The sequence below is a fragment of the Triturus cristatus genome, chromosome 5_1 (genome assembly GCF_964204655.1).
Source record: "Triturus cristatus chromosome 5_1, aTriCri1.1, whole genome shotgun sequence".
NCBI classification, from domain to species: domain Eukaryota; kingdom Metazoa; phylum Chordata; class Amphibia; order Caudata; family Salamandridae; genus Triturus; species Triturus cristatus.
The window spans coordinates 124,024,398-124,040,281 of NC_140587.1; the positions used below are offsets into that span (position 1 = coordinate 124,024,398).

The 15,884-nt window shown below is 47.3% G+C and overlaps 1 protein-coding gene across 1 annotated transcript in view; it reads right to left on the reverse strand.

Moving 5' to 3' along the window:
* The window catches only part of LOC146830355 (uncharacterized), a 485,325-nt gene that overhangs the window by 364,508 nt on the left and 104,933 nt on the right, over nt 1–15,884 (reverse strand). Inside the window, exon 5 of the mRNA XM_085603720.1 lies at nt 14,746–14,775. Coding sequence (XP_085459846.1) covers nt 14,746–14,775 — 30 coding nt within the window. The remainder of the gene's footprint in view (nt 1–14,745; nt 14,776–15,884) is intronic.

Here is a 15,884-nt window from a genome sequence, read left to right on the forward strand (position 1 = left end):
TGTTACCAGGGGCCAAGATTCAAAATTAGAGAATCAAGTGGCGACCTGGAAGAGCTCTGGGTACCTCCCTGGGGAGGTGCTGGACAGGGGGTTGGACACTCCCCTGTCCTTTGTGTAGTTTTGCACAACAGCAGTAGGCAAAGGCTCCTGAACCGGGTAAAATTGGGTTATGCAAGGAGAGCACTAATTGTGCCCTTCAATGCAGTCTAGTGGCGCTTGAAATCGCCCCCATCCTTCCCCTGCCTGAGTTAAGCTCCTTGGCAGGGACGCAGAACAGCGTCTGTGGTCTGCAGCAGCACAGTCTGGCAGGCAGATCCTGTAAGGCTACACAGGTAGGTATTGGGGGTCCTCTAAGGAGCCCACCAGTGCATGGTATCATGCAACTAACACTGGAATCATGTAGCTGCATGATTCCAATATGTTTGATACCAACCATCACCAGGTTAGAGGCAGCCATTATGCAGTTGGACATCTCAACTTGCCAGTGTCCACTAAATACCTGAAAAAGGCTGCTCCACACTTACAAAGCCCAGAGAATGGAGTCAGGGGTTTGTAGGGGTACAAAGAAGTAGAATGGTGCACCCGGAAACATAGTAGTCCTCAAATGCTTAGTTGTATTTAAAAGTATTTTTTATTCTTCCTTTATTTCATATTCATAAAATTCCCATACAAATGGACATCCAGCCAACATGTTTCATTCAAAAAAGCATTTGAACTTCATCAGGGCTCAAATATCTTAATATCCTTTATAATCCTGGTGCAGAGATTAGTGAAAGCAGTCCACAAAATGTATTGATGAGATCAATCGAAAACTTTAATAGGATGGCCTCCATATTTATGAGCCAGATCCACAAGACACATATTCAACTGCTCCAATAATAAAATGAGACATAGTATCCGCCGTGTGACACCTGACTCTCCATGCTTCTCACTGGAGTTTGTATGGATACCTCTGCTCATGCAGGGGTCCCACATACTTAGAACCATGCACCCCTGCCCTTGGACTGAAAGGCCTACCTTAGGAGTGACTTATAGGCTTAAAGTGCCGTGACCAGGATGTAAGGAAAACCTTATATCCAAAGTGAAAGGAACAAGCACCATTTCATGCAGACTGATAGCAGCTCTGTAGACACAGTTTGCATAGACTCCCATGAGTGACATAATACATGCTGCAGCATGTATTATGAGACCCCTGGTGTACCAATACCGTAGGTACCTCAGTACAATAAACAAGGGACTTATACTGGGACCCCAGTACACCAATTGTGGGATGTACAATATACTTACCATGAAATTTAGAGGAGAGAGCACTGCCATTCGGGTCCTGGTTAGAAGGATCCCAGTAAGCTACAGTCAAAACACATTAACACCAGGCAAAACACGTGGGGTATCTATGCCAGAAAGATTCTACTTTACTAAACAAACTGCATGTCAGGCTACCTGAAACACATGTGGAAAGAGGGTGGAGTGCCCTACAAGTTCTTTACCCCCTACCACCCACATTCTAATGGCCTTCTGGAAAGATTTAACAAGACCATGAAAGGCACGATGGGTGGACTCCCTGAAAAACTCAAAAAGAGATGGGATGTCTTACTTCCATGCCTGTTTTTTGGCTACAGAGAAGTGGCACTTCAGGGAGTGGGTTTCTCCCCATTTGAACTTCTGTTTGGTCATCATGTCAGGGGACCACTGTGTCTTGTGAAGGAGGGATGGGAGAAAACTCTTGTTGACCCTAAGCAAGATATAGTGGCCTAAGACTTTGCCCTCTACTCCAGGATGGCTGAATACATAGAAAAAGCAGGTAAAAACCTCCAGAAGCATTGGTATGGCCAAACTGCTGCTAGGGTTCAATTGCAGCCAGAGCAGAAGGTGTGGGTTTTGGAGCCTGTGGCTCCTAGGGCTCTCCATGACAAGTGAAGTGGGCCCTACCCTATCTTAAGAAGAAAAGGGGAGGTCATCTATCTGGTTGACCTTGGCTCTGACAGCCATCGATGTCAAGCGCCTTAAACTGTACTATGATAGGGTAGATGGTACTATGCTCAATGCGAGAAAGTGCCTCTTTTGCATGGTTAGCCCCAGACTTTTTGCCGGTTTTTGACGTGGTTTCAAATGTAGTGCACAGGGTCCCTGCAAACCTGGTCCCCTGTGCCAGTGCTCCTTCCCTAGAACAAACCCCCAATAGGTACTTCTGCCTCCTGTAAGCACTTAGTAAATGGTACCCGGGCACCTAGGGCCTAGAAGCATGATGCGGGTCCCTTGGGAACCCCAAACCAGGACCATGCATGTCACTGCCGTTGCAGCCTGCATGCCACTGGGAGGTAGAAACCGGCAAAGTCGACATGGTACCCTGCCTGGGTGCCATGCGAGCTAGCACTGCCTGACAGTATAGGTAAGTCACCCCTCTTCAGGTCTCACAGCCCTAAGGCAGAGTGTGTTATACTCTAGGTGAGGGCATATCTGCATGAGCAGATGTGCCCCTACAATATTGGGCACCATTTCCTAATATTGTAATTGCTGTGAAAGCCATAGAGAGCACATGGGCTGGGAACTCAACCACTTGAGTTCCACAGCAGCATGGTGGCTCCACTGAATGTAGGAGTGTTTGGTACCAAACTGCTCCTTTCAATGAACCTACACTGATGCCAGTGTGGGATTCATTGCACCACATACCCAGAGGACACTTCAGAGGTGTCCCCTCAATCCCTACCAACCCTGGTGTGGTCTCTGAATGGCTGTAGGCAGCCAGTTACCACCAGAATGTTTCTGGAGCCCTGAATAGAGAGCCCCTGCTCTCTTGGACCAGAAACAATGCAGATCCTGGACAGAGGCGTCATGCCTACTCCCCCAGAATGGGCCAGTTCTTGAAGAAGGGAGATTCAAAGGCATGGCGACTTTGTAATGTGACCCACAGCTTCCGTTGCTAGCAGCAGATTGCAGCCCGTGGTTTATACCCCCATTTTGGGTGTGAAAACCTCTGCCAAGACCACCTCTAAGGTAGGGGGAAGCGAGGTGAAGCACAACTTTCAGTCTGTGCCATCTTGAGGATGGGGGACCCTCCAATCAGGGCTAGGTCTATGCCTCTCCCACAGGAGGTTGGCATACTATAGGGTTAGTCACGCCAGGTACAGTATCCATTGGCCCTCCCTTGCTCCCCCAGACCTGGCCCTTAGATCTGCAATGGCCTAAGAAGCAAGAAGACGACCTTGCAGAGAAAACTGAAGACAATGACTTCCTTGGCCTCAGCCCTACCGGCTGCGAACCTGTGACCCGTCTTGCAGCCAGGGACCTCTGAAACCCTTGGAGGACTGCTGCCGTCGACAGACTCCAATCTCCCGTGGACTGCGGACCTGTCCAAGAAGAAACAAACTCCAAGAACCCTCACAGGGAAGAGCGACATGACTCCCTGCTACAAAAGAACTCCAAGAACCGCTGCAGTTGACGAACGACACTGGTGTCGATGCTGACTTACTGCTAATAAAGATCTCCCATAAACCGCAGAGGTAGATGACCGGCACTTGTGTTGACGCAACTGTACCCTGCCCGAAGAAAGCACCACAACTGGACAACCTTCACCACCTCAAGGGATCCTCTTGGCTCCACAACTCGAGTTGCCCACAGCTTTGTGCCTGAGAACCTGTACCCTCCTTTTAGTGGCCCAGTTGGTCGCCTACAGCACCGCGTGCCCGACCGTGATCTCACCAGGATGATCCGACGACGACAGACCCCTATCTTATGTACAGCCACCGACCGCCAGCCACAACGGTAACTGTGTCGGCCGCTTGCTGAAACCTATCCTGCTCGTTGCCCCCGCCGACCACGAAGGTAAAAATCATTGCTGTTTTCCAGCACCTCAGCGAAGATAATGAAATCCGCCTCTTACAGGTGCACAAATTCCCTCTGGCCAACCCTGCACGCAGTGTTGGTCTGACCACCCGAAGACTCGAACTGTAAGTGGTATTCTCGCTTGATACATGCCTCAATTGATTTGCTCCACAGGATCATCTTGAACTGTTCAAATATTGCACTGTCGACTTTTGAACTGAATTACAAGTTACCAGCTGCAGATTCCTCAACTTGTGAATTCTCAAAAGGCCTCAGACCGGATCTGGAAATTTTTGGGCAGCACAGCTGAGCTCATGGGGACTGCGCCGTACAGCTCAGCAATGACGGCGTCTCTGGATATGACATCAGCGGTGCCATGTAAGTCCCCTCCAGCGAGCGGACGTCAGTTTCGTCTATGAAACGTTCTGCACCAGAACGTGGAGCCACCATAAAAACTGGTTGTGGAAACAGTGTGCCGAAATGATCAAAAATCTTTGAAACAATAATAACGAAGAAACATCAAATGGTATGTTAATAACAGACGTGTATTTTAAAGAAAACCCCAAAACAATCAATGTGAAACTCTGCACCTTGGTGAATAACCAGCATGCCAGGGAAAAAACCTTACACTCTACAGATCATTCATCATTGAATGGTATGGTAGTAGCAAAACAAAACCAAGCTGTTTTTTTTAATCACACCATTACGTGACAAAGTGACAGTGCCAATACAAGGTATGATGATACTAGAAAAAGACTTTCAAAGAAAGAACCAAATGAATCAACACTGTGCACTGGTGTTTAATTCAGTGTAAAAGAGAAAACACCACCCACTCTACAGATCACACACCATTAGAAATGGATGGTATGGCAACTTCTAAACAAGTCTATGTGGCAAAACCAAGTGGTCTGCTGAGTCCCAACATTAGTTGAGTCAAGGATCGCCCGTATATAAAATCAGTACTGATAAAGGGGTATAACCCTTTACTCATATGCCGTTTGCAGAGTGGGGAGGATGGGCAGGGCGTTAAGGAATCTGCGGCTAGACTATGTCTCTACCAGATATTAAATTTCTTGGCTCTTAATAGAATCCATGACCACTGTCACAGAACATATAAATAATAAACAATCCTACGGGCCTGAAAGAATAAGGCCTTGAGGGAAAAAGGGGGCAAACCCCCAAACAACCATCAGAAATTATCCTCTATCCCCCAAGGGTAAAGAGAACTCGTTGACCAAAAGGGCCAAGTACAAGACAAAAAGCCATGTAATCTGCATTCTTCATGACAATAAAGAAATATCAGAGAAAGAACCGTCCTGATAAAATCCAAAAAGAAGGACTCTCAGAACTCATTCCCATTATGCCAAGATAAATGAACCTCAATGCAAAAACATTTCTGTACACCAAGAAAGGTAAACGTAATGCCTCCATGGTATAAAGAATTTTGTTTGAACAAAGTGACCACTTGAAGATTACTTAATGAACTGTAAAGAAGCTAAAATGAAGCCAAACAGATTTGAATCTCATATAGGTATTAATCAGTTATGACAGCTGTATAAACTTTTACCACAAATGTTGTATATATGGACATCTATAAATATATATGTGTCACCAGAGACTCTGAGTGGCCGGACAACTCACGTAATTTCGCTGACCAGTTTCTACTGCCGGACCGTAAGGATCTACAAAGTTTGCCCCCGCATGGCCTTCAGTGCCATGATCCGACAGTCTGAACATGCTCAAGACACCAAGGGCAAAAGAGAAAAGAGAAGCACATCTCACATTGAAACCTCTACATGTTCTCTCTTTTTTTTTTTAAATATCAAAGACCAAATAAGTGTAACACATATGCACACAGCCATGTATATTCTGTATACATAATAGCTAAATAGAACTGAGAAATCAGTCCAAAATCACTTTAAAATATCAATGAAAAAGGAATCGCACCTATTAGGGCCGAGACAAAATATATAATAAATCAAAATCGAACCATTAAAAAAAAATACATAAAAATGAATCCTTACCAGCAATAAGCATATACAACCACACTTGTGATACAAATAAAACTTGATCGTTAGTCCGATTAAGTCCAACTATATGAACAAGTTACTTACCTTTGGTAACGCTTTTTCTGGTGGATACAGTATCTGCCTATGAATTCCTCCCCTTTTGAATTACCCCTTGCACCAACATTCCAAGGAAACTTTTTCCTAGCGCTCTCACGTCGACGAGGACGTCACAATAGCATAGCCCCGCTCGTGACTCTGTATGACGTCACCGGAGCCATAAGAAGACCTTGTCGGCGTGCTGAAGTCAGTTCCAACCATTTTTTCCATGCCTTCGAGGGGAACGGGTGGACAGACAACATAATTGGAGTATACAAAATATACACTAATACACACAGTATATAGTAAAAAAAGGGAAAGCTAAAGAAACAAAGCACTAACAACTAACAGTATGGCCAGCAAATAACATAGGAAAATAACTATGTCAAACAATGAAAATATTTTCGGTATACGAAGGTGGACAACGGGGAGGAGGGTGGGTCAGTGGGGAATCCACAGGCAGATATTGTATCCACCACAAAAAGCATTACCGAAGGTAAGTAACTTGTTCTTCTGATGGATACATCTGCCTGTGGGTTCCTCACCTTTTTAATTGAATCCCACAGCAGTCCCGCTCCCTGAGGAGGGTGTCCACCTACTCATTCCATAAAGTCCTGCAGCACAGAATGTGCAAAATGGCCATCCCACCTCACCTCAGAATTCAAGCAATAATGCTTTGCGAAAGTGTGGAGGGAGGCCCATGTTTCAGACTTAGAAATATCCACTACAGGGACACCTCTATCCAAAGCAGATGTGGAAGACTTTGCTCTAGTAGAATGATACCTTCAGGAGGCTCCTTCTTGGCCAGGGCGTAGCATATCTGGATACAAAAGATGATCCACCTGGAAAGCCAGCGAAGAACTGGTCGTCCAACCTTGAGTCTTTGGTTCTGTGCCAGATAGGAGCACCCTTCGAGGGTCCAGGCAGTCAAGTCTCTCCTCCTACTTGAAAGGGCGAGGGGGAGGATAGAAGGTAGGCAATGTAATAGACTGTCCCAGTGGAAAAGGAGAAACCACCTTAGGCAGGAAAGCAGCCCTGGTCCTAAGAACCATCTTGACTGCATGGATAGTAGTGAAAGGAGGCTTAGAACTAAGAGCCTGCAGCTCACTTACCCTCCTGGCCGAGGTAATAGCCACCAGTAAAATAGTCTTGAAAGAAAACAGCCTCAAGGGCAACTATGAAGAGGTTCAAAAGGGGACACCATCAGAAATGTAAGAACTAAATTCAAATCCCACAGAGGCATTATGAAGGGGGTGGGAGGAAACCTATTGGTGAGGCCCTTAATGAACCTCATAACAATGGGGGACTTAAACAAAGACGGCTGGTCCGGCAAACAACGGAAAGCCGACAAGTCCGACCAGTAGCCATTAACAGTTGCCACAGCACAACTTTGCTGGGCCAAAGAAAGTGAAAAACTAAGTGCATCCGATAAATGGGCCTTCAAAGGATCAATGGACCTCTCTTCACACCACTTCACAAACCTGGTCCATCTAGAAGAATAGAAAGATATGGTGGAGTGTCTCCTGGACGATAAAATAACATCCACCAAATCCAATGGGATTCATCCGCCCTGGCGTTCGGAGAACCTGCCAGGTGTTAAACCACCAGGGACATGCCCTGATGTTCCAGCCATGTCTAGAGGCGCACCACCCTGCCCTCTTTGTTGCAGTACCACATGGCAATGGTGTTGTCTGTGAACAACTGCACCACTTTCCCTTTGAGGAAAGTAAAGAATGCTTTCAGTGCCAGGCGGATCGCCCAGAGCTCTAACAGGTTGATATGGAGTCTCAGCACAATACAGGCCAATCTCTCTACTAGATTCCCTAGTGAAGGTTTCTGGGTGCATTCTTCTCGACCGACTGCAGGACTGGGCAGAGTCTAACAACATTGTCTTGGACCTGCAGTATGGTTTTAGGTGTGGTTTTGGGACCATGGAACAGGAGTGTAATCTGGACTTCCTCATTAACAAATACACGTGCATTAAGAAAGGTAATCTGTTTTTTGCCTTTGTTGATTTATCTTCTGCTTTTGATTTTGTGGTACATGAGAAACTCTGGTCCATCATGTCTAGCCTGGGAGTTGACTGCACCATTATCAATTTTCTTAGAGATTTGTATGCTCTAGGTCGCGGTAGAGTCCGCGACGGCATTAATGGCGATTTAATATAAAAAGAGGGGTACAACAAGGCTGTGTGCTCCCCCCTTTCTTTTTCAATCTCTATCTTAACAGCATAGGTGACATCCTGGCAAGTAGGCCATCGTCCAATTCCGGCACTTTTTTACACCGACGACGCTGTGCTAATGGCTCGTACTCCTCTTGGTTTACAGCATCTAGTCAATGAGTTTGTCAACTTTATGCAGGACCTCGGCTTAAAAATCAACATTGGCAAAACCCTTGGTATGAAAATTGGGCATTCGACTTCACGACCTCGAGACATTTTTATTGAGGGCACTAAAATTCAGTATATCACTACTTTTTCCTATTTGGAGATCGTTATTTAGTCACTCTGGGAAGTGGCAACAGGCTATAAAATCAAGGCAACTTCAATTTGTTAAACACTACAAGGGCCCTGCTGCAATTTGCTAGATCTCATGGAATTAAACACCAGAGGGAATTGCTGGCTATATACAAGGCCAAATGCAGACCCACTGCCATGTATGGGTCTGAACTATGGGGCCATGGGCAGATAGACAGTCTTCAATTGGAAGAAAATGCATTCTTAAGGAACCTTCTTGCCATTCCGAAAAGTAGTGCAACTTACAACTGCCATACAGAACTGGGAGTCCCGTATATTGCAGACCTGATTAAGATACAGCCACTACTACTATGGCATAAAATTTGGTCATCGGCACATACTACACTTAACCGAGCCATTATAACCGATTGCCTCAGATCGATATCGGCCCTTAAAATTCCCTGGCTTAAATAGGTGCATAACTTTCTGTCTGATATCGGTCACTCTAAGTACTTTGAACATCCTGATAGCTTGGTTTCTGTCCCAAGAAAAGTACTCAAAATTAAATGCTTATCTCTTTTAGAGGAAACGAGACTAGCATCTGAAATTTTAAAACCTTCTGTACTGAGGAATCAGACGATATTGACTAGCTTTAACATGCAATTTTATTTAGCTAATCTGTTTAATGCTCACCACAGGTTTGCGCTGACTCGGTTTTGTCTGAACATCTTTCATCAGTCAATCAGCTTCCCCACTATTAACAACTGATCATCTGACATGGGGAAATGCACTTGTGACAATTTCTCTTTGCAGTCCACAATGCACACTGTTTTGTTCTGTAAACATTTTTCCGGGATGAAGAAGAAACATATTGTCCCTCTGTTATCGCAGCTTGGCTTTGTTCAATATCGCCCAGCTTTTTTGTACCTGCAAATGCTACCGAACATTTATACTTGTGCTATAATGTCTTGATTTTTTATATTAATTGCAGAAAGCATTTGTAGTGTGCAACTTAAACTAAAACTAATATCGACTGTGTATTCGACTGTAGCTGTGTAGCGCTGCTTTTATCTTTTTAATCTATCCTGTATTTAAATTGATTTTTTAAATTGTTTGTGATACTAATGCTGCTCTGTAACTTTTATGAATTATTTACAAATTCAAATAAAGCTTGTTTTGATTGATTGATTGAGTGACGCATCGGTCACCACTGTTAGGTCTGGTTGGGGACGGGAGAGAGGTCTGCCTCTGACCCAAGCCGGGTTCGTTAATCACCACTGCAGTTCCGTCCGACATCTGGACGTAGTCTGAAAGATTCCCCTGATGCTGCGCTCACTGGAACTTCAGGTCCCACTGTAGAGCCCGCATATGCCATCTGGCATGAAGGATCCACCAGCAGGATGCAGGAGGCAATGATGGCCCAGCAGCCTCAGAGTCAACCTCACCGAAATCTGGGATAGAGGCTGAAACAACGGTATCATGGCCCGAATATCCTGGACATGCTGCTCGGGAGGATAAGCCCAAAACTGCACTGTGTCCAGAACAGCTCCGATGAAGGTGAGCGTCTGAGAGAGAGTCAGGTGTGATTTTGGCATGTTGATAGTGAACAAGAGGTGCAAGAGGTCCGCCGTAGTCTGGAGATGGGAGACGACAGCCTTGGCCAAGCCCGCCTTCAAGAGCCAGTCATCGAGATAGGGGAAGAATGGAACCCCTGATCTGCGCAGATGAGCTGCGACTACCACCATCACTTTCGTGAACACCCGAGGAACACTGGTAAGGCCAAAGGAGAGCACGGGGAACTAAAAAAAAAATGTGTGGTCTACCGTGAACCGTACATAGCATCTGTGGGCTGGCAGGATGGGAAATAGACGGCCAGCAAATCCAACACCACCATCCAGTCTCCAGGGTCGAGAGCAGACAGGACCTGAGCCAATGTGAGTCTTTTGAACTTCTCCTTCTGGAGGAAGCAGTTGAGGGCCCTGAGAGTCCTTCTTGGGCACCAGAAAGTAGTGGGAATAGCAACTATGACTTTCTTCTGATGCAGGGACCCTCTTGATAGCTCCCTTGGCCAAGAGAGCTGAGACTTCCTGGCGGAGAAGTGCCATATGATCCTCTGACGTGCGATCGAACAATGGTGGCATGGAGGAAGGGGTAGTCCAGAAGGGGATGGAGTAGACCCTTCGGACTATTTACAAAACCCACCTGTCCGACGTGACAGATTGCCAGTAGGGGGGATGTTGACAAATCCTGCTGCTCACTGACCATTGATGGGCTTGAAACGTCGGACTAGGAGCATTTGGACGCTGCAGCAGGGGGGGAAGGGTGGACTGGCCCGCCCGCTGGAACCCAGTTCTGTGAGGTCGCAGAGGCTGGGCAGGTAGCGTTAACTGGTGGCTAGACTGGGCCGAACGTGGTTGGGTGCCCCTTCCGTAGCCACGAAAGGGGCAAAAAGCAGACTGGAGTGGACGGGAAGGCGCAGTAAGGCCCAAAGATCTGGCCATAGTCCTAGCATCTTTAAAGCGCTCCAGCGCCGAGTCTGCTTTGTCGCCAAAAAGATGACAGCCATCAAAGGGCATGTCCAGCAAAGTTGACTGGGCGTTCCTTGAAAAGCCAGATGTCCTCAACCAGGCGTAGCGCCTAAGGGCGACCGACGTGGCAATCGGTCTGCCTTGTGAGTCGGTGGTATCCAGTCCACATCTAATTGTGAATTTGGCTGAATCTCTCCCATCTGGCACTGCCTGGGAGAGAACAGCCCAGGCCTCCTCCAGACACTGAGGCAGCACCTGCGCAACCGTATCCCAGATAGTGTGGGAGTATAGGCCCAAGAGACACGCGGTGTGGTTACAGACCGCAGTGCCAAGCTGGAGGAAGCGGACATGCGCTTCCCAAGGTGATCCAGCTTCTTGGATTCCCTATCTGGAGGAGCAGAAGGAAATGTACCATTTGAAGAAGAGGCTTGGACCATCAAGCTCTCAGGGGAAGGGAGCTGGGTGAGGTAAACTGGGTCGCCCGGGGACGTGCAATGGCGGCAGGCTGTCGTCCTTTCCACAGGAGCCACTGTACTGGGCTTGGACCCAGGAGGACGCTAGTGAGGGCTTCTTGGAAGGGCAGAAGGAGTCCTGCCTGCCCCTGAAGGGAGCTCTAGGCCCAAGGCCTTGGCCGCCCTTTGCACCACCACAGCGTAGGATGGTCCCTCCTCCATAGCCAAGGTAGGGGGAGAAAGCATGCCAAAGTGTCTAGACCACCGGCATCACCCATGTCCTCTTTCCAGTCCGGTTCTTCTAGCTGGTCTGCTAAAGGGTCCAGCGAGCCTCCCAGTCCTCATCAACACCTTCTGGGCAGTAGGGAACACTAGGGATGAACAGGGGAATGAAAGTACCCTCCGGCGTTGGGTCCAACATTTGGCTTCGGGTCCATCTCAGGGATGAGGATGGGATAGCGCTGGCCAGGGGAGAGAAGGTCAAGTAAGATCCTCCTGTGCTGGCGCCGCCGGCGCTTCCAGTGCCGGCATCGAAGGCCCAGGCCCCCCAACTGGCTCCACGGGGCCCAAGGGTGCGCCGGCGGAGTTAGGCTTCCCAAAAACGAGGATGAGGGCCTCGTAAAGTTTACAAAGTTGGGCAGGGGATGCTTCGGCTCCTGGAAAATGGGGGAGGCACGGAGTCATCCGTGATGTGGGCACCGGAGAAAGAGACTTAGAGCGACGATTCTCCGGGTCCCGCGTTGCGTCAGCTGACCAACAGGAAGAAGATGAAGAGCGCCGGTGCTTCTTCGCTTTCTTCTTCCTGGACTTACCCAAAGACCTCGAGGACTTGGAGTGCAACGAGGTGTGGTGGCTCCGCGAGCAGTCTCGAGACCTTCCTCCCAAATGAGACCAGGAACAGGAACAATGGAGAGCCAAATGCCGGGCCTCCAATAACTTTCGGGACGACTCCTGCAAAGATTTTGGATTCATGGCCTGGAAGTTGGTGCACGACTTCAGGTTGTGGTCTCGCTTCAGACACCAAAGACACACGAGATATGGATCTGTCACAAACATCAGCTTGTGACAGGAGTCGCAAGGCTTGAACCTGGTCCGGCGTTTGGACATCCCTCATGCACCAGGTGTCGTAGACTTGTAAAAAGAAGTCAACAAAACATCAATAAAGTCTAGTAAAAAATTGACTAAGGGGTAGCTCTCTCGGATCTGCGCTAGATTGGTGCGGAAAAAGAAAGAACTGGCGTCAGCGTGCAGGGGATATGTCTAAGCAGGCACCGCAAAATCATCCCTGCAACCATGACGCCGATGACCAAGGCCACCCACCGACTCGCAGGGGTACTGCTAAGAAAAAGATATCTCCGATCCAGTCAGACACCTGGGGATAATTCTAAGGTAAGGAATCCATAACTAACTGTCTCTTTCAGATCAAGTAAAGCAGAATCAGGAAGAATAAACCGCAACTGAGCCCACCCCGGACAATTATGCCAACGGATATTGTCCAAATAGATACATTCTAGGCATCCTCTCGGAAGTGGCTGTGAGGCCAACTCCTTGTGATACCATGAGGTAGAGGGTGAGAGTCAGGAGAATAAAAATTCACATGGGGATGGAGCTAATAAAGTTAGGCAAGGGACCATGGGCAGACCCCTATGTAGGCCAACAGTGATTCCATACCTTGCCAAGTAAGACCCAGATGCTGCCCAGTAAGCTCCCCGCAAAGGAGAAACTGGGAGACATAGGGAGGTGGTGGTCTGATGAGCAGGTCCATCGTGCCTGTTTCACAGTTCAATCACTTTGTCTACCGTGCTGGGTGTGACCCTAGCAGGAGTGTGCTGCAGCTGGAGCCAAAACTGCTTCCAGCGTCATAGGAGGAGTCCATGTTAGAACCCATTGTCCCATCACTGCCCTGCACAGACTGGGTAATCATTACGGGCACTGCTATGGTGTCATAGTGGTGCACCCGGCCTGATGCAGCATGGGTCGCGAACTTCCCCGCGTCGCTGGCAGGATCGCCTTCGTTTATGGGGTACCAATTGAGGGGCGGCTCTATGGGTGGGGATCCCCCATCTCGCATCAATCCAATGCCATGCTTCCACTGGTGTGGTGAAGAAGAATCATGAATAATCTGTAGTTTAGCCGGTAATTGAATGCGTATATGACTCCCTGTTCTGGTAATCTCTGTTCGGCAAGAAGAAGGGACGATCTTTGTTATTGGACAGTGGCAGTAAAATTCAGGAAAAGGGCGACCTGGATGCTATCCACTTGAAAAGGGCCATGAGTCCAAGCCTGCCGCAGGAGAAAGTCACAGACCCTGTAATGAGGAAGTAATGCTACCACTGGGCGTGGCGGGCCACATACTCTAGGAGATGTGCTGGTAGTCTCTGAGCTCATTCCACAGCATAGTTTTTAGACAGGCCCTCCGGGGCCACCACGTCTTGCAGCCAGTCCTCCAAAAATTTAATAATAAAAGAGCCTTCAAATAATCCTGGCAGCCACACCACTCTAATATTGTTTCACTGGGACCTGCCCATCATGGTGCTCTATCCGAGCCTCTAAGACCATGACCCTGCGCGTTAGGGCACATAAGTGAGCTGTGCTGGCTGGGCCTAACTCCAATAAGTCTGTCTCTAAATGGTAAACAATTTTACAATTTCCCATTGATCATAGCGGAGAAGCCCCTGGTCCACCACCAGAATATCAATTTTAGATTCTGGAGCATCCCTGGGGTATTTAGTACAACTTGTGGGTGGGTCCTGGGTAAAGGAAGGTGGGGACTATCTCAGCAGAATCCATTTTGTGGGGCTGCATGTGCCCCATGCCTCTCCCTTGGTTACAGTGGGACCCGGAGCAAGGCAGCAGCAGGAGAAGGATGCAGTAGGGGGGCCAACAAAGCACCTGTTCAGTAGCCCCTTTGAGTTGCTGTCATTTGGTGGAGCAGGTAAGCAACTGGGGCCCGGTGCAGGAGGGCCAGTAGCTTTCGGGCAAATCAGCAGAGTGGAGTGACACAGCATGCTCCTCAATGCTGCACTCCTCATCAAGCAGACCATGGCTACCCCCTGCAATGCATGTCAAGGCAGCAGTCAGCATTTATGTTCAAGTTGATCCAACCTCTTTTTTAAAAATGTGTCTACATACTAGGGGCACTATGTTTCTATTCACACAATAAGTATAAGGGTTCACAAGCTCTTCTCCAGATGAGTCTTCATCAGGTTATATTTCTATGCAAGCCCACTTGAATATTTGTACCCATAGAATAAAAGTGATCACAAGTCCCATTATTCAGCGTATATCTAATATCAACTTTCATTCCATGTGGAATATGAAGAAATGCTACATGCTGTGCAGTGATGGTCTTAAATGAATATTGAAAAGAGCAGAGTACTTACTTGTTTGGGGGTGCTTGGGCCTTTTTACATCTAGAGAGAGAAAACAAAAAGGTAGATATCCATAACTGCATATCCCAGCTTATTTATAGAACCACAAACATTTCCTTAACCATAACAGCTATATACTAGACCTTTAAAATTTGGGTGGGCAAATAATCAAATGATGTAAAGCAGTGAATTGGAGATGCTTTAAAATCTGAATTCAGGCTCAACATTCAAATAATGACACTATTAAAGGGCAGGCAAAAATAGAAAGATTTGTGTTACTGACTGGTTTTAAAATTTACTGGCATGTATTTCCAATGTGTTTGCCCGCATTCATAATTTCCTCTTTTCTGTTTGGTCACTGCTCAGTGACCTACAACAGAGATCCCAAACATCTACAGTATAGATGGCTATTGTAATACATGTGCCCTTCTATAAATCTTTGATAACAAAGAAAACCTCGAGAGGGTTTGTAGGAGGCTGGCTTAGCATATGTGCTCACTTATGTAAGTGTAGCACCCTGCACCAGCCCAGACAATGGAGATTTTAGTAGTCTTAGACAACCTTAGAAAGCTCTCTAAGTGGTAGTTGTGGAGCGCAGCCTTCAGGCTTTGTCCAGAAGCTTGTTTTACAAGATTTTAATCTTCTTGGTATACCTAAAGTGAAAAAGAACCACACAGGACATTTATAAAAATAGGTATTTTTATACAACACTCACTAACACACAACAATCTCTCCTACTCAGAGATATAACACAATGCACACAATACTTTGCAATAAAAACAGGTAAGTAGCATGAATACACAGTGGTTGCCAGGGGGAGACCAAACCATATACTAAAATAGAGGGATGCGAACCACAACCTAAGTCAAGACTGTACCCAGAAGTACCCAGGAACCCCACGGAGGCCGTGTGCAGAGTGAGAACACGGCCGCGTGCTCAATTCAAGTCAATGGGTAAGTCGCGGTTGCAATTTTAATGAGGGAGGACCCTTCCTAGTGGACCCTGAAGAAGCCCAGTGGAAGACAGAAGGTTAAAGAGCCTCCCCACACGTGGATACCCTAGGAACCAGGATACCTACACTAGGGTAGCTGGGTGCATAGGTGTGAAGTGGCGTTGGAAACCGCCGTCAAACTCAATGGAGCACTTTAGGA